The sequence below is a fragment of the Hibiscus syriacus genome, unplaced genomic scaffold (genome assembly GCF_006381635.1).
Source record: "Hibiscus syriacus cultivar Baekdansim isolate YM2019G1 unplaced genomic scaffold, ASM638163v2 tig00112259_pilon, whole genome shotgun sequence".
In the NCBI taxonomy this organism is placed as follows: domain Eukaryota; kingdom Viridiplantae; phylum Streptophyta; class Magnoliopsida; order Malvales; family Malvaceae; genus Hibiscus; species Hibiscus syriacus.
In genome coordinates this window covers 124,834-143,956 of record NW_024063287.1, presented here as the reverse complement: position 1 = coordinate 143,956, position 19,123 = coordinate 124,834, and the positions used below count along the sequence as shown (strand labels likewise).

The window sequence follows — 19,123 nt, the reverse complement described above, 5'->3', positions numbered from 1 at the left end:
CATTGTGTATTAAATGGTCTATGAGAAAAATAATGTTTTTCATTAAACCATTGGCCAATAATATCATTCAATGGTCTGATATATCACTGAAAAGTTTATGTCATTGTGCAAGATAATGACAGAAACATTTTCCCCATTGCCATGGCCATTGTTAAAAATGTGTCGGAGGAAACTTGGAATTTCTTTCTCTCCAACTTGAGTTCTCATGTTGTCACTCAAGATGGAGTTTGCATGATATCAGACCGGTCACCTAAGTTATTAGCGACGATTTCTAGATTGGGAAGTACGTGGTTGCCTCCCCCACGTATATCCAATGTATTGTATATTTCATATTGCCTCTAACGCTATAATGAGGTTTAATAACAAAAAGATCAAAAATGAGATTATCAATATCGATAACTTCTACGTTTTTTTTCATCTATGTTTATTTATGTTCTTCAAGTCAATGATAACTAATATTTCCAAATGTGTCAATTATGTGCTTAAAGGGATGAGAAATCTTCCAATAGCAAGTATTGTTAAGGAGACTTACTTCAGATTGGGTAAATTTTGGGCAGACAAAGGTGCACAAATAGAGGTCGTGATCAACGATGGCAAAATTTGGGCTCTGGATTTGGAGAAGGCAATGAACAAAAATCAAACACATATAACATCAATGTTTGTTCATAATTTCACCATACTTGATTCTAGTTACTTTGTCCAAGCACTTCTTCGACCACGTGAGGGTGAGAATTATGCCACATACACTGGTAATCTCAATAGAATATGGTGTGATTGCAATTGATTTTAAGCTTTTAGATACTCATGAGGTCACGTTGTTGATGCATGTATGGATGTTAATGTTAACCCACATTCTTATGCCGATGATTATTATAGCCTACATACAAATGCACAAAATATACAGTTGTGAGTTTAAGTATCTCCCAAATGTTACTTATTGATCCCCAACAATTTATGAAAAATAGTTGTCAAATCCATAATTACGAAGGAAGTTGAATGGTTGATTGATATGAGCGATCCTCTACAAGAGCAAGGTATACCAAAACTTTGTGGCCAATGTAGAGGTGAAGATCACAACAAGAAGCATTGTCCACATCTTCTTTAATATCAATCGGGCCAACAAAACCTTCGTAAATTTGTTCTCATGTTGTTTGTTATACTTTTTTTTGGATAATTTATGAACATCATTAACCATCTTTATTTTTAACGTTTCATATATAACTACAAACTCTTCATAAATAACTTTTAACTAAACATAATTTCATACATATATTTAAAACATTTTTCAACATAAAAATCAACTTTTTGTCTTCTTTTTCTTCTTAATTTCTACACTATCATTTTTTTTCATTCCTCTCTATAAGTCGTTTGCTAGGTTGGATTGGTAAGTCTTCATACTTCTTCTTCCTCCTCCTCCTCTTCTTCTTCTTCTTCTTCTTCTCGATTTTCATCTCCTTATTATCTTCTTCAAGTTTCATTCTCTCCTTATGTTGATCAAATATCAACTTGATTACCTCGTTTACCCAATCCTCATTTGAAGACGAGCTTGAATCCGAATCGTCGAAGTCTGAGTAATCAGACCCAAATAGACCGTTCGGGAATTTTTCGTAATTTTCTTCCCACAAATGCATGATTTGATTCTCATATAAACTCGTCACCTCAACATAACGAGTTCCATGATTTGTTTTAAAATTATGAAAAAAAACAGTCTAAACTAAAAAAAATAATATTATTGTAATGGAACTCATTATGTCGACATGATGAGTTCCAAGAAAAATAATAGAATATTAGACTGGATGAATCGATCCAATAAAATATATTTTCTATTAGAACTCATCACGTCGACGTGACAAGTTCTATGCATACTGTAACAAATGTCCTAGATGAATCGATCCAATAAAATATATTTTTCTATTAGAACTCATCACATCGACGTGACGAGTTCTGTAGTGGTATTTGTGGTGTGATGATGCTTAATTGAATTTATTTGGGTTGGGTGACTATTTGTCAAAACTTGTTTTCATTAACCCCAACTAACTATAACTTGCCCCATTTACATTTCCATTTTATAATTAAATAAAAGAACTGATCAAATTAACCCATAACCCAAATACTTATTTGACCTAAAAACACCACCACCAAAACCAAAACATTACAAACCCATTCAACCATAAATCCAAATGGCAGAACCCAATTACAATTTTTAACCCAAAGCCCAATTAGCCCACATTCTAAATCAATTTGGGAATTACCAAACCCTAATACTCCTATCACCTTCTACCTCCCCCAATGTAGCTTTCGCATTCTAGAAGCATCCACGCCAACACAGACAGTGGTCCCCAGCTCCAACAAATGCCCTAACGCCTCCATACATACAAACTGGCAGTTGTGACCTTTCAATCTCCACGATTTCTTGAGCACCAAATCAGTTGCTCTCTCTCAAAGATCCCAGCAACGGTTTAGCCCCTAATAAAATATTACAAGCAAGGAAAAATTTGTAAGGGTCTTCCTTCCCCAAATTTTTTTTCAACAAACAATACACCAATTATTCAAGTTTCTCCTCTTCATTTTCGATATATTTTTCAATCAACGGTGTTTCTCTTTTCTCTTTTCTTTTCTTTTTTCCTTTTGTTCGAATCAAAAGAAAACAAGGAGAAAGCAACATATTAATTTTTGCATTCAAAATATTAGCAAATTAAAAATAGAAAAAAGAGAAAAGAGAACTTTCCTCTCAGCCGAAGCCATTCACCGACGTTGGGGACCTTTGGTGGCTAATCCAAAAGGTGAGGAAAAGTGTATTAAGGAGGGAGAAACATATTTCAAAGCCAGCTCGATCCTATGGTGGATAGAGGAGATCAACGAGGTGAAAGTCGAAGTGTTCTGACTATTTTTGTGAAGATGAGGGCTGATTCATGTGAAACTAAACCCCGATCTAAAATCACAACGTCAAGACAAAACACCTGGTGAAATTTAGGCTTCGACAGTCACTGATGGCAGTGGACGACGGTGACGATGCAGAGGCTAGCGTTTAAAGAGAGGGGATAGAGTTTATAAAAATGTAAAGAGAGAAAAGAAAAGAAAAAAAAATGAGAAAATGAGAAAAAAAAGAAGTGATAAGGCCATTTTATATCTCGACCAAACGACTTCGTTTTGGGCTTACCCGCATATTTTGAATGCCAAGGGTCTAATCCCTTCTGTGGCCACTACAAGTTGTATTTCTTTACATTTTGGTCACCAAGATGCGCTCTTTTTATATCCTTTCAAATTAAATGTCCTCATTTTGATATTTTTCATTTTGATGTTTTAATACTAGTATTTGGGGTTATTTTCTTTCAGGTCCTCAAACTTTTACCTTGTTTTTACAGTTTGGTTACTAGGCCTCGTTCTTTAATTTCTTTCAATTATAACCTTCTGCTTTTCATTATTTTTATTTTGGTTCTTTTGCAATATTTTATTTTTAATATCATTTATGAAATTTAATTTCGTCTTATTTTTACCATTTTGTTTATTTATTGTTCATTTTAATTTATTTTACTCAAGAAAATTAATTGTTTTAATATTCTCTTCACTTTTAAATTTAGTCGGGTCTTACGTTTCTGTCTATATGTAGAGATTTTTTCGCAGGGATTTATTTGCAGGGATTACTTCCCATTTCAAACGCGCATATAATATTAATGATATTTATGACTGCATATGAATATTGTTCAACTATGTATTTATGTATTTATTTATACATGCTTTGCATTTTATCTATATTTTTAATTTTCTGACTGCCGGAGGTCTTCCACGGAAGCTACTCTCAAACTGGCGTTGGGGACAACCTACTACCCTACCTCCCCCTTATCCCATTGCATATGGGAATTGGGTTTTGTTGTTGTTGTTGTTCTCATTTTTTAGGTTATTCGAATCAAGATTTCTAATTTTATATTTATTTAATTTGATCCTTTATGTTTTTTCATTTGTTTGATTCCTTAATAAATTTATTTATTTTAATTAAATTATTCTTTTTCCTTTAAATTATTTATTTTAATTAAGACGTTTCAACTAGCATTCTAACCTTTTATTTTCTTATTTATTTCAGGTATGTACTAATTAAAGTATGCTAATTTTAATTTAATTTGTACTTTATTTTAGGTTTAATCATTTCTTTAATTAATTAGATATTAAGTTCAACCCCTAGATTTAGATCTTTCACACTTTAGTCCTTGAACTTTTTAATTTAGGGAATAATTTACTTTGGCCCTCGCATTAAAATGTCTGAGGGTCCATTTTGATTATTTGATTCCATAATTGGTTAATTTTAAGTAGGGTAATAATTAGAACCTTAACTTTAGTCTTTTCATAATTTAGTCCTTAAATAAATTAGATATTCTTTTAACATAATTAATTAAGTTAATAATTAGTGCCTCCATTTTAGATTTAATTTCACCCCAGTCCCTTAATTTAGGAATAATTTGATTTGGGCTTTCGCATTTAGATGCAAGATTGTTTATTTGATAATTTGTTACAGTGGTCGGGCCGGACAAGTCCCCTATTCTTGATTTAGCTGGTTTGATCGATCGACCAGGTTTGTTTTTTTATTCAATGATAAATAAATGGCGGCAATTTGCTTTAGACATCGAGTTCGAGTCTTCACATCCGTAAAAAATTAATATTTAAAAGCAGATTTTCTACATATATATTTATCTTTATTAATGCCAAGGAAATTCCAACTCCCAAATTGGTATTTTCTACGGATGTGAAGACTCGAACTCGATGCCTAAAGCAAATTGCCGTCATCTATGAAATGCTAAGAAAGCTCCAACTCCCAAGTTGGTATTTTCAAAACATGTCAGTCACAATCCATGGCAACTTCCTCCCATTTTAAAGATAAATATATATGTAGAAAATCTGTTTTTAAATATCAAATTTCTACGGATATGAAGACTTGAACTCGATCTCTAAAGTAAATTGCCGTCATTTATTTATCTCTAGAAGGTGGGGAAGTTGTCATGGATTGTGACTGAAATGTTCTATAAATACCAACTTGGGAGTTGGAGCTTCCTTAGCATTTCCTATGCATAGGAAATTAACCCATCCAAATATGACAAACATTGAATAAACAAAGACCTTCACTGCAATTTTATACATGAAATTATGTTTGCTTCTTTACTTTACTTTTTATGGGCTTTGAAATTTGGTAGAAATTAAGTTGAAGTGTTGGATATGAATATCTATTTGATATTGGCATGTTCATTTTTTTTCCTGAATTATTTCATATATTTAAAAGATCATACCTTCATACTTTACTCGGAATATATGTTAAATACTAATATTTAAAATAAATAGTGCAATTTTAGGGAGGAAATTTGATTGCCTATCTAATTCTCTTTATTATCATAAAAAATTATTAACCATCTCATCCAGTTTATCGAACTTTTCATTTTTCTTAAAATACTCTGCTTGACATCCCTATATGATGTGTGCCTATATTTAGGTATAGGATACTATGCCCCAAGGAAAAACCTGAATTGCATAAGTAGAAACTCGGTTGTAATAGTGTGGAACTTTGGTGGAAACTCAGTTGTAGTCATGAGGAAATTTCAGTACCTATCTGCTTGTTCTCTCTCTATATATTGCCAGTTGATTCAGTTTTGCAGGTCATAACCACAAATTACTACAATAGAAGAGGATGAGTGATATGTCATTGGACCTTGGCTCAACAATGGCAACTTTTGCTATTGTTTATTCCACAGCAACTATGGTGTTCTTTTATACCATGGCTCGTGAACACCTCCCTCAATACCTGCTTGATGGTATTGAGAAATATGGCAGAAAGCTGGCGAATCTTGCTTTCCCTTATTCTCAAATTACCTTCCCTGAATTCACCAATGCATATATGCGGCGTAACGAGGCATTCACTGCGATTCAGAACTATCTCAGTGAGAAATCCTCTGCCTCCGCTAACAGGCTTAAGGCTGATGCCCTCAAAGATAGTCGGTCTTTGGTGCTTAGCATGGATTATAATGAAGAAATTCTTGATGTGTCCGATGGAGGGATCAAAGTTTGGTGGACATCAAACAGGAATGTCCCGAGATCGATTCAGTTCTCGGTGTATCCAGCTGTCGACGAGAAGTACTACCAGCTGAAATTCCGCAACCGCGACAAGGAACACATTATTCAGTATTATATTCCTAAGGTGTTGGAGGATGGGAAAGCAATTGGGCAAGGTAACCGGCTGCGAAAGCTTTACTCGAACAATCCAAGCAAGTTTTGGAATGGATCCAATCCAAAGTGGAGCCATGTTGCTTTTGAACATCCTGCATCATTTGACACTTTGGCGATGGATGCAAAGAGGAAAGAGGAAATCATCAATGATCTCAATACGTTCAAAGAGGGGAGAGATGATTATGAAAGGATTGGCAAGCCTTGGAAGCGAGGTTATCTGCTTTATGGTCCACCTGGTACCGGCAAATCAACCATGATTGCTGCTATGGCTAATCATTTGAAGTACGATCTTTATGATCTCGAACTTACTGCAATCAAAGATAACACGGAGTTGAGGAGGCTTTTGATCGACACGACAAGCAAATCGATCCTAGTAATCGAGGACATCGATTGTTCTCTTGATATTACGGGTGAAAGAGAGAGCAAGAAGAGGAAGATAAAGAAAGACGATGACCTGGATCCAATCAGTAAGGAGCTGAAAAAAGAAACGGATGAGACAACAGAGAGTAAGGTTACTTTATCAGGTGTTTTGAATTGCATTGATGGACTTTGGTCATCATGTGGGGGCGAAAGAATCATTGTTTTCACCACAAATTACCCTTAGAAGCTTGACCAAGCTCTAATCAGGAGAGGAAGAATGGACAAACACATAGAAATGTCGTATTGTTGCTTCGAAGCATTCAAGGTGTTAGCAAACAATTACTTGAAAATCGGTTCTCATTTACTCTTTGATGAAATCGGTGAACTGTTGGGTAAAACCAACATGACACCTGCAGATGTCGCAGATAATTTAAACCCAAAGTTCAAAGGCGAGAATGTCGAAAAGCGTTTGAACAGACTAATTGAAGCTCTGAAGGCTGCAAAGCAGGAAGAGGGAGCTTCTAGGCCAAATGGAAAGAGAAAGAGAGGCAAAATGCAAATGTGTTAAATCTAATTTAAGCTCGATGTATTTAAATAATTGAACATCCTTATTTTCATTAAATGTTGGTGAAATAAATAATTAATTGTACTTGTTTGGTGTATGCTTCTAATTCGTTTTTATTTTTGCATGTGTTTTTCAATGATTTTTCAAAATAGTAACACTCGAATTGATATTGAAAATCATAATATCTTTTCATTTCGGTTAGAATAATAAATGATTGCTTCAAGACATGAGATGTCATTTATTCTCGATTAGAAATAATTAGATATTACTATTTTCCCTCTCGAATCAATATTGATTTATAAGACAAAATAGGGATATCTCTTCATTTCTATTGGAGTAATAAATGACTGTTTTAAAACATGAGAGGTCATTTATTCTCGATTGGAAATCATTAGATATTATCGTTTTCTCTTGAATCAATATTGAATTTTAAGACGAAATAGTAATATCTCTTCATGTCAGTCGAAGTAATAAATGACTGCTTTAAGGCATGAGAGATTATTTATTCTCGATTGGAAATAATTTGATATTATCATTTTCTTTCTTAAAATTATTTTTGTGTTGTTATTTTAAATTAATAATTAACTTTAGAATGAAATTGTAATATTTCTTTATTTCGATTGGAGTAAGAATCGATTGTCTTAAAGTATAAGAGGTCGATTATTCTCGATAGGACAATTGTTTTAAGGTATAAGAGGTCGATTATTCTCGATAGAAAATAATTAAATATTATTATGTTTTGTCCTAAAATTCAAAGAATCTTATTTGTGTAAGATCTTGAATTATATTAGACTCGAATTTTTAAATTTCATTGCAAATACAACTAATTAATCGACTAGGTATCGATTTACGAAGATGTGGGGGTATTAATCCTTCCCCACACGTAACCGACTCCCAAACTCAAATTTTGGTAGCACATATAACAAATTTATTGTTTTAATTAATATTAATATTTTTATTAAAATAACAAATACTTTTTGATTGCCCAATTATACCCTAATTAAAGGTTGGTGGCGAATCCTCGAATTACGTTTTATTAACAAATCACCAAATTATTCGAAAACGAGACCCTTTTGAAAAGAATGTTTTGACAATTTTTTTTTTCATTAAATTCAAATTAAGTATCTATTGAATAGCATTTAGTACATTATTTTATCAAGTAATAAGTTTGGTTTAGTGGCAAAACTCCTGTCATTTCACAGCAATTGCTTAGGTTTGATTCCCCTTCCAAGCCATTTTTAAGGGTTTTTTTTAAACAAACATCAATTAAAGAGTGACACGTGTTACTCTCTGATTGGATATAAATAATTAAATATAAATAATATTAATCATAATAATTATTTATTTTATTTTTTAAAAATTCTGACGTGGTGATATCACATTATCATGAGCTTTGATATGGACAAGCCAATTCAGCATCCACGTCCATATGTGCATGTTTGGTCAGCATCAGGCGTTGATCGTCAGTTGACTGACGGTTTCCATCCACCAAGGGTGATTTTTTACCCAAAATTAAACGTTGAGTGGACGAATATATAAAAAATAATACGAATATATTTGATACTATTATTAAACGTTAAAGTTATTTTATTGCATTATGTTATACAAAAAGTGTCATTCCATCAATGTCAAGTTGGACCCATAAAGTAGATTCCATTTCATGAAGATGGGGTTTCCGGTAGCTTAGTTTTTGTCATTAGTATTTCGTAGCTATTACCGAGTTGTAGTTTTTGGAGTCAGTAATTTAAATAGTAGTCCGTTATTAGAATAACGATCGTTATATAGCGATAGCGGTATAATTCGAAATTATTATTATATGACTGCGATACTTGCAATAACCGTAATAACATCTATTATATCTACAATAATAATAAACACGATCATAATCGCAATTTAAATCCGTGTTTGGAGTTTAGCTTAGGTACATCTTAAGAGGCAATTTTTGTTTTTGTTTTTATTTTTTGAGTTGAGTTGTTTTTAGTTAGAAAGAGTGGTCTCCTTTTATGTTCATATCAAGTGAAGCTACAATGTAGTTGAGTATTCCAGTGTATAAAAACCAAAGAAGTAAAAGGGAAATATGATAATCATTAATAGATTGTGTGAAACAAGAAGAAAAAAAATTTAATAGCCGGAGAAGCCATTCATGGATGTAAAATAACGCCTAAAAACAAATTACGTATGTATCAAAAAGATGTCATAGACTGTGACAATTGTATTATAACACAATTTGGTACCTAGAGGTTTAAGATCAGCACCATTATCATAGATGGTGACCAAATTTTATAATATATAAGTAGGGGTGTAAAAAGTTGACCCGATCTGTAAAACTAACTGAAATCGATTCGAGTCAAAACTGTTTTTGACCTGCGCTGTGACGATCCAAAACCGGCTCTAATCAGAACTGGTGTTGACCTGAACTCGAGTTGGACCTGGAAATTATAAATCTGAACCCAACCTGAGAACGACCTGAACCCGAATTGAACCGAAAATATGATACCCGAACCCGAACTGCATCCGACTGATATGAACCCGAACCCGAGATTGATTTAGTAAATAACTGATATTACCCGACCTGTTTTCAATCTGATTTGTTATGAACCTGACATGTAATTGACTCAACCTGTAATTGATCCAACATGTTAAAATGATATGATATTATCCTGACTTATAAATAAAATTATAATTAATATAATTATGTTATTTTAAATTTATAATAAACTTATAATAATTAAATTAATATGATTATTTTTTTAAATTTAATTTTTATATTAATTATAATTTGTATATTATAAATTTGGTTTTTATGTTAATTTCAATTCTTTATATTTCTTATATTATAAATTTTATTTATAATCACTAAATTAAATTTAAATATTATCTTATTGAACTTGATTTTATTAATTTATATTAATTAAGTTAAAATATTCATAAATCTAATTTACTTTTAATGTGAAAATTGATTAATAATTTAAGTAAACTTAACTTAAAATTTTCTAAAAGTTCGAGCCCATTTGGAACTTGAGAATTATTGAACCACAACCGGATCAGAATGGTAACCACAAACTATACACCTTCAGCTATTTCAACATATATCTTCCTGCCATCAAATACCTGACAAACATAAAACCCATATTAAAATCTAAGTAGAAATATTGCGTGCAGATCAAAGTTATATAACTCAGAATTTCATCTGGGTTCTCAAATTCAGATCATAAAAGTAAGTTTGATGAACTAAGAGTTGTAAACAGTAGTAGCTTAACAGTAAAGGAACCTATTCATCTTGTAAAGAGAACTAGAATCTCTGAAATTATGCTTCACTCAAAGGGATGACAGAAGGTAGGTGTAATCTACGAATGATCTACAAATAGTATTCTATATGTCTACTTTTACAATACGAGCAAGTTGGCAATAAAGAAAGAAAGGCAACATGAAACCTGTTGATCCATGTTCTTTACGGCGACCATAGCCTCATCCAGAGAAGTATATTGAATGAAAGCATATCCTTTTGATCTTTTTGTGAATTCATCCTTGACAAGCTTAACTGTTATAGATAGAAGTATGGTTATAGACTTTGAAGCTCACACAAGATTGGAGATGAAACATATCATCCATTAATTCCATTTAACGATGAGAAATGTCCCAATCACCTTCAGCTATTTCGCCAAAATTGGAAAATTCCTTCTGCAAACGCCTTTCTTTGGTAGAATATGGAAAATCTGCAGCAAATACACCCAAAAGATGCCAGGACATAAATTAGGGAAAGACTGAAAAATGCAACTCTAAAATACAAGAGCAAAGAATATCTGATGGAACTATTGCCATCTCTTTATCTTCTTGTAATAGCATCAATGAATCTAATTCGACTGAAACGAAGCTAGGAATTGATGGTTTTGTTCCAATTTTTCCTCTCAATATTGGATTCCACCATCACAAACAAATCCTACTAAGCTCTTTCCAGTTGTTTTGGTTATATACATAGTGGAAATACTAGTAAAATCGCAATATTGCCAACAATCTTTCCAAACCTGCATTATTTATTGGAAAATTTCTCTTAATTTGCATACCCTTATATGAGAAACAATACGAAAAGTTCGATGCAAAGACAAAGAGGGATCTCTTCTAGGGATGTAAACGAGTTGAGTTAATTTTGAGTATTGTTGAGCTTGACTCGAAAGCTCACGAGCTTAAAATTATCAAGCTAAAAAAAACTTGAACTCAAAATATTTTCAGACTAAGCTCGAACTCAAACTCAATTCAAACTAGAACATGAAGTACATAAAAATTTTGTACTATATTTTTTTAAACAACACATATATATTAATATTATTAATAATTTAATTGAAAAAAATAAAATATAATATATTACTTTTTTTCTATTTGCTCGTGAACTTATTAAGTTGGGTATCAAATAATTCGTTTCGATTCGTTTAGAACTCGAGTTAAACTCAAATCAAGTCATTTGATTTGAGTGTTGACCGAACTTTGACCGCGTCGAACTCGAATAGATTAAAATCTGTATGTCATCTCATTTACAACCCTAACTCCTCACCGAAGTCAATTCTCTTGCTTAATAAGGATGTATTTGTTTCTACACAAAATCTGATTTCCGAAATTGAAAAATCAGCCTATAGTGCTATTCATATTCCTAAACCTTTTTGCCTAGATTTTTATCATCAGAGGAACAAAAACAATCAATAGTCATGATAACAGTGATGAGGTATATCCTGATGGCATGTGATTAAAAAGAAAAGCTATTTGACAGACAATTACTCAAATTTTGGGAAAAGAAAGCGAAAGTTACAAGTAGGAAAACAGTAATTGTAAACAAAGAGAGGGGTTTTACTCGTAACGAAGATTCTGCCAGCAAGAGGATAGTCAAAGAGCGATGCTCTTAGGCCGAGGTTGAAGCTTTTACGTGTTCGACAATTTCCCGAAATGGGAGAAGGGAAAGAGAGGGTTGGGGTGGCCGCCCACATCGAACTGCGCTTCGTTACAAGTAGGAAAACAGTAATTGTAAACATCGAACAGCCTGCTGGTTGGAGAAAAGGAACATTATTTGGCGGGAAATGATGTTGATTTTGGCGCCACAGTTAGCATAACCTTGTGGTTTAAGTCAGGGAGAAAATCCGCGTATTTTTTAATTTTATTTGACATTGTAGCATTGTCTTTTAATTTTAAATTTATTCAATTTAGTTCAAATTTAATGATGTAATATATTAATTTAAGTTTCATATTTCAACTTTATTTAATTTAATCCAAATTTAATGTTACAATTTATTAACTTAAGCTTCATATTTAAATTTTTTTCAATTTGATCTTTATATATTTTCCAATTCTTTCAATTAATATATAAGTTTATATTAATAAATTAATATATAGTTTATATATACTAATGAACTATATAATATATAGTTTATATATACTAATGAAATATATATAATGTATTTTATATACCATATAGTTTATATATTATATAGTTATATATACTAATAAACTATATACTGTATAGTTTAGGGTTTTTATATATAGTTCACGTGTAAATTATACTATATAGTATATATAGTTTATATATATAATATATAGTATATAAATATAAATATAAACTATATTTTATATATAGTATATACTATACAAATAGTATATAGTTCACTAATAACTATATATAGTTCATATGTAACTATATAGTTTATATATAGTTCATATGTAAATATCAACTATAGTTTATATGTAAACTATAGTTAGTATATAAACTATATAGTTTATATGTAAACTATAGTTCATATATATAGTATATAAATATAAACTATATACTGTATAGTTTAGGGTTTTTATATATAGTTCATGTGTAAATTATACTATATAGTATATATAGTTTATATATATATAATATATAGTATATAAATATAAATATAAACTATATTTTATATATATAGTATATACTATACAAATAGTATATATAGTTCACTAATAAACTATATATATAGGTTATATGTAAACTATATAGTTTACATAGTTTATACATATAGTTTATATAGTTTATACATATAGTTCATATGTAAACTATATAATATATATAGTTTACAACAACAACAACAACAAAACCCAATTCCCATATGCAATGGGGTAAGGGGGAGGTAGGGTAGTAGGCTGCCCCCAACGCCAGGTTGAGAGTAGCTTCCGTGGAAGACCTCCGGCAGTCAGAAAATTAAAAATATAGATAAAATGCAAAGCATGTATAAATAAATACATAAATACATAGTTGAACAGTATTCATATGCAGTCATAAATACATAGTTTAAATACTACTATATATAAACTATATAATTTATATATAATTCCATAAATTAACCATATATCATAAACCCTAAACCATATATATTATATATATATATAAACTATATAGTTTATATTAATAAACTATATAATTTATACAATATATTATTTATAATTATACATAATATATAATATAAATTGTATAGTTATATATAATTCATATATAATTTATATATAAACTATATAATTTATATTAATAAACTATGTAGTTTCTATATAGTTCAATAGTTCATATATAAACTATATAGTATTATAGTTTATACATGGTATATATAGTTTATACATAATATATATATATAATATATAGTTTATATATAGTATATAATAATATAAATATAAACTATATAGTTTATATATATTACATATACTTTATATATAAACTATATAGTTAATATTATATATATATATATATATATATATATTATAGTTGTTTCAATTTTTTTCTCAACTTTTGAAATGAATGCAATTTAGTCAATTTTACAGTATTATTTTCACATTTTGCAATCATTTTGATTTGACCCCTTTGTGTTGTTTAATTTATTTAAAATTTAATTTGTAATTTCATATTTGTTCAATTTAGTCCTTAAAATTATATTTGCATATGAAATTGACCCATACTTATTTTTATTTTTTAATTGGCCCATAACTTTTTAAATGGGTATTATTTAGTACTTTTTTGTATTAATTTAAACCTCACAATTTAAAATTATTTCGATTTGATCCCTCATCAATGTGTGTTGTTTAATTTATTTAAAATTTAATGTGTAATTTCATATTTGTTCAATTTAGTCCTTAAAACTATATTTGCATATGAAATTGACCCATACTTATTACTTATTTGTATTTTTTAATTGGCCCATAACTTTTTAAATGAGTATAATTATTACTTTTTTGTATTAATTTAAACCTCACAATTTAAAATTATTTTGATTTGATCCCTCATCAATATTTAATTTTTTTAAATTTTCTATTTGTAATTTCATATTTGTTCAATTTAGTCCTCAAAATTATATTTGCATATGAAATTGACCCATACTTATTACTTATTTATATTTTTAATTGGCCCGTAACTTTTTAAATGGGTAAAATTTAATACTTTTTTATATTAATTTTAACCTCACAATTTAAAATTATTTTGATTTGATCCCTCGTCAATGCGTGTTGTTTAATTTATTTAAATTTTAATTTGTAATTTCATATTTGTTCAATTTAATTATTAAATTTGTATTTTTCATAAAATTGAACCATAATTATTTATATTCTTAGTAATTTACTCTAAATCATATACAATTACAAATTGCAATTCAACGTTCGCGAAAGACGAAAATAATTAATCTAAAAATAAAAATTAATCCGATTTGAACTCAATCCGTATCTGATAGAGATCCGACCTGAATTTTATCTGCCAATGATGTGACCCGATTTGAACGAGATCAGCCTGAACTCCATCCGAACCTGAATTAACCTTCTTTTTAACTGCTCCGGACCTGAACTGTTTTGACATGAACTGGCATAGATCCGAACTGAACCCTAACTGAACCTGGTGTCAAATCAACCTGAAAATTACCCAACCTGATTTGACATGGACTCGACCTGATCCGAGTCGAAGTATCAAATTTACCTGACTTGACATGTATCCGATTTTACTCAACCTGACAGAATATGACTGAAACCTAAATGATTACCCGATTTTACATCCCTATATATAAGTTAGGACCTTCTTGAAACTTTCACATGCATAGGAAATCAGCCACTCCGGACAAGACCATAAACTTGGTAAACAAATCCTCGATCTCATACAAGATGACAATTTAAATCGAAAAGGACGGGTCTCAACTTAACATGATCGATCTGATAGAATTAGATTTTTTTAAATCAAGTTTAGGTGAATGGTAAAAAAATTCCGACCTAGGGTAAAAATATAATTTCCTTAAAAAATCATTATTTTTAATTAAGTCTTTATTTTATATGGAATCAGGCCAAGTCCAATTTATACTCTAAAAATTCGAATTTGATCAAAATAAGATGGAACATATATTTTTCAAGTCAGATTAAATCGGATGGAATATATATAATTTATAGGTTAAATTAGATTGACCAAAAGCTCAATCCAACTCAATTAGTTGCGATCCCTAATCTCATATGATGATATTAAGTCTTATTTTTTTTTTCCTTTTGCGGCATTGAAATTCGACAGAAACTCAGCAGAAGTCTATAGACATGGGACGAGGTTGAATAAGAATATATATTCGATAAGCATATATCTATTTTAAAAATATTTTTTCCCATAAATTATCATATTCTTAGGTGTAAGTAGTATTAATACTATAAAAATAAAATAAAGTATTTATATAATTATTAAACTATATGATCGATTCTATACTGATTAGCAAATAAAAGAATTATTGATTAGATTATTATGTTTCATTTTAGTACTCATTAAATTATCGATTTTAAGTGTTTGCTAGTTACCAATTGTAAAACTACTGTGATAGTTTTAAACCTTATGTAACGGTAAACTATTTCATCACTTCCTTTTTATATTTATACAAATTTCTCATTAAATTTTAAAAAATTAAATTTTAATAATTTATATTATCAGTTTTTATACTTTAGTCTTTAAAATATTATCTTCCATTAGTTGAATGACGTGATATTTTAGTCATTAAAATATCAATTTAATCACTAAATTTTAGATAGAATATAAATTTAATCCTTAAATTTGATAAATCTCCCATTATTGAGTGTCACTCACCATTGTCAAAGTTGGTCAACATAATCACCATTGACAATGATTATTAAACCCTAAAATTTCTAATGCACTCATGTTCTACATCCTATATGTGATTATGATGCCTATTTTACAATTAAATTTTAGGTTGTTTATTATTTTCATTACTAAACTTTAAATTATTTTAAGCGTTTCGGTTCAATTAGGACATTGAGTCATTAACAATATAATAAAGTGATCATTTTTCTTCATAAATTTTAGCTTGTGTATCATTCTTCTCACTAACTTTAAAAATATGTTAATTTTAAGTTGTAAACTTTAGTTTATGTATCGATTTGGTCCCTTTGGAAAAATAGTCAACTCTTTTATTCGTTGTTGTTGGTCAATTATCATCTGTTATTGGTCATGATTCACAACAAGATTAGTATTAAAATATTCGTATTTCACTTTTCTTTCTTCTCATCGAATTGATTTTTTTTACAAAATTCATTTAAAATTGAAAAAATATATATTTAAAGGTTCAACATTTTAATTCTTTGATCTCCTTTGACGGTCATCCAATAAAATTAATTTGGAGGTATGTTATTTGTCTTCTCGAATGAATGTTTCTCACAAGTTGAATTTAAAAAAAAACATCCCAAAATCTTCAAATTTGACTCTTTAAATCTCTAAAAATGATGAATTGTTTAATTTCATAAGTTTTAAAGAGATATGAGAAAAATTTAAAGAATGAATAGAGAATAATGAGATATATTCATATGTCACACCCCAATTTAGGGGCTAAATTTTAGAAATTATAAAGTATTGAATTTAAGTAATATTTTGAAAAAAAGTGAGGATTAAATTGTAAAATCGTAAAGTTGGTAGACCATTTTAGGAAGTGCATGAAATTCAGGGATCCAGACCTGAATTTACCCATTTTTCTTAAGTGTTGAATAATAAACCCTCTCCCCTGTATGTTCTCCCAGAAAAATTTTCCATTTCCTCTCCCTCGCTTAACTATTTTTAGCTTCGATTTCTCCACTGTCTGGCCACCGTTCGTCGATCTGAAACCACAATCGTGTTCGTTGTCAACCGATGAACAAAACCACTAAAACCTCTCGTCATGAATCGAAGTAGTTCGCCATAAATCTAAACCGAAAGTATCTTCGGTTTTAACTCGATCGCTATTGGTTTTCCTTCGGTTCAGGTTGATCCGACCACCCGTTTTGGACACCTCCCGCACCATCGTGTTTCTTGCATCGATCCGAGTCCACCGATGCTCTACTTGTCTCCATCATCGCCGGAGCGTGAAGGGGTAAGGAAGTTTAAGTTTCCGACATTTCAGAATCGAGCTCTCCGCCGTTCAAAATTTTGAACCGAGCTTGGTAAGTGTCTCAAAATCACATTAAATAATTTTAGAAATTTCTCTGGAATTTTTGGGGCTCCCGGGCCACCGTACACGCCCCTACGCGCCGCCCCTGTGCGTGGGGAATGTCCGGCGCGTGTGGACATCATTTGACCCGATTTGACCCGGCTCGAGCCGACCCGATTGCCCGACCCAACCCGTTGACTTTTGACCAACCGTTGACCATTGACTTTGACCAAAAAGTCAAATTTTTTGAAAAGTCATATTTTATGTTTTTCGACGTCCTGAGTCTGATTCCAAAGTCCGTTTCGCCAAATTCGAACCCGATACGCTGTTTTTCACTGATTTACCAACCGATTCAATCTATTTTTTGCAATTAAGCTCCGTTGCTGATGAAATTTTGTTGTTATGTATTCGAGAAATTATTGGATGTTGATTTCAAGAATGAGGGTGTTCGAATGGAGTCTAAATGGTCAATCAATATGGCATAGAAATCGAGGTAATACATTATTACCTCTTTATGCTTTATGGAACATGTTGATAATGGATAAATGCATGAATATATATGATTGGTCTATTATGCCTGTTTGATTATGGATGGATTCGAACCGAATACGGTTTAAGTGATAAATTATGAGAATACTTCGATTAGGTAAAATTACAAAAATACCCTTATGTTGTAAAAAGACAAGCATTGACCCTGGAAGTTGTATAAGAAGTTTGTAAAAACATAATGATCTGATGAAACTACTGATATGTATAAAAAATACTAGTTTTGCTTAGGAAATATGGATAACCGATTTCTAAACCCAAGATGGCTTGTACAAGATACTTGAAGTTTGATAAGGAATAATTTAAAGTTTAGAGATTATTCAGAAAATAGATTAACCCTAGAATCTCTAAATTATAATAATCTTTTTAAGAGTTTTAATATCGAAATTATATGGTTAAAAAATTATGAAATTACCCTTGAGAGGGAAAAGTAGCCCAAATTGACCCTGAATGAAAAAAATACTCAAGAAGTCATGCCTAAATCGATGAATTACTAGTTTCATCCTTAAGTTCACACGTTTATACAGAAAATTCCTAATAATCCGTAAATCTCTGAGTTATGAGTAAATACCTGAAGAATAATTTATCGATGGTGCTCTTTTGACAGAATTATTCAAAAGAACTGAAGTAAATGATAAATTTGAATTAACTAATAAGACCGGACGAAAGAAAAGGATTAAAATACCCTAGATCTATAAAATGACCAAAATACCCCTGTGATGAAAATGACTTAAGAATATCACAAATCCCAGGAATGAATAGATATCCTCAAGCATTGAAATGAATGGAAAAACATTGAGCACCAAAAAGACCAAAATGACCAAAATGCACTTATGGCCTAGACTAAGTAAATATCTTGGATTAATTAAGGAATCCAAATAAACATGGGTTTTATATTGCCCTTAAAAGTTATGAAACTCAACTTAAGTGAGTTGACCAATGCTAATGCTATGTCAGTACCTGAATAGCATAGATACCACTCGAATCCTTGTTCGTCTTCTCAAGTTTGGATCGATGATAATTCTGG

General features: G+C 30.6%; 1 protein-coding gene and 1 pseudogene across 1 annotated transcript; one reads left to right on the top strand and one right to left on the bottom strand.

Annotated features, from left to right (window-relative positions):
- Nucleotides 1-5,537: 5,537 nt before the first annotated feature.
- On the top strand, nt 5,538-7,141 carry LOC120176854 (annotated as a pseudogene).
- A 3,009-nt stretch (nt 7,142-10,150) lies between these two features.
- Nucleotides 10,151-12,123, bottom strand: LOC120176851 (organelle RRM domain-containing protein 1, chloroplastic-like). Its single transcript, XM_039183164.1, has 4 exons — nt 11,976-12,123; nt 10,780-10,848; nt 10,567-10,673; nt 10,151-10,243 (listed from the first exon to the last, which is right to left on the bottom strand). Exons 1-4 carry the CDS (start codon nt 12,106-12,108, stop codon nt 10,196-10,198), a joined length of 357 nt encoding a protein of 118 aa, XP_039039095.1. The 5' UTR covers nt 12,109-12,123; the 3' UTR covers nt 10,151-10,195.
- Nucleotides 12,124-19,123: the final 7,000 nt, after the last annotated feature.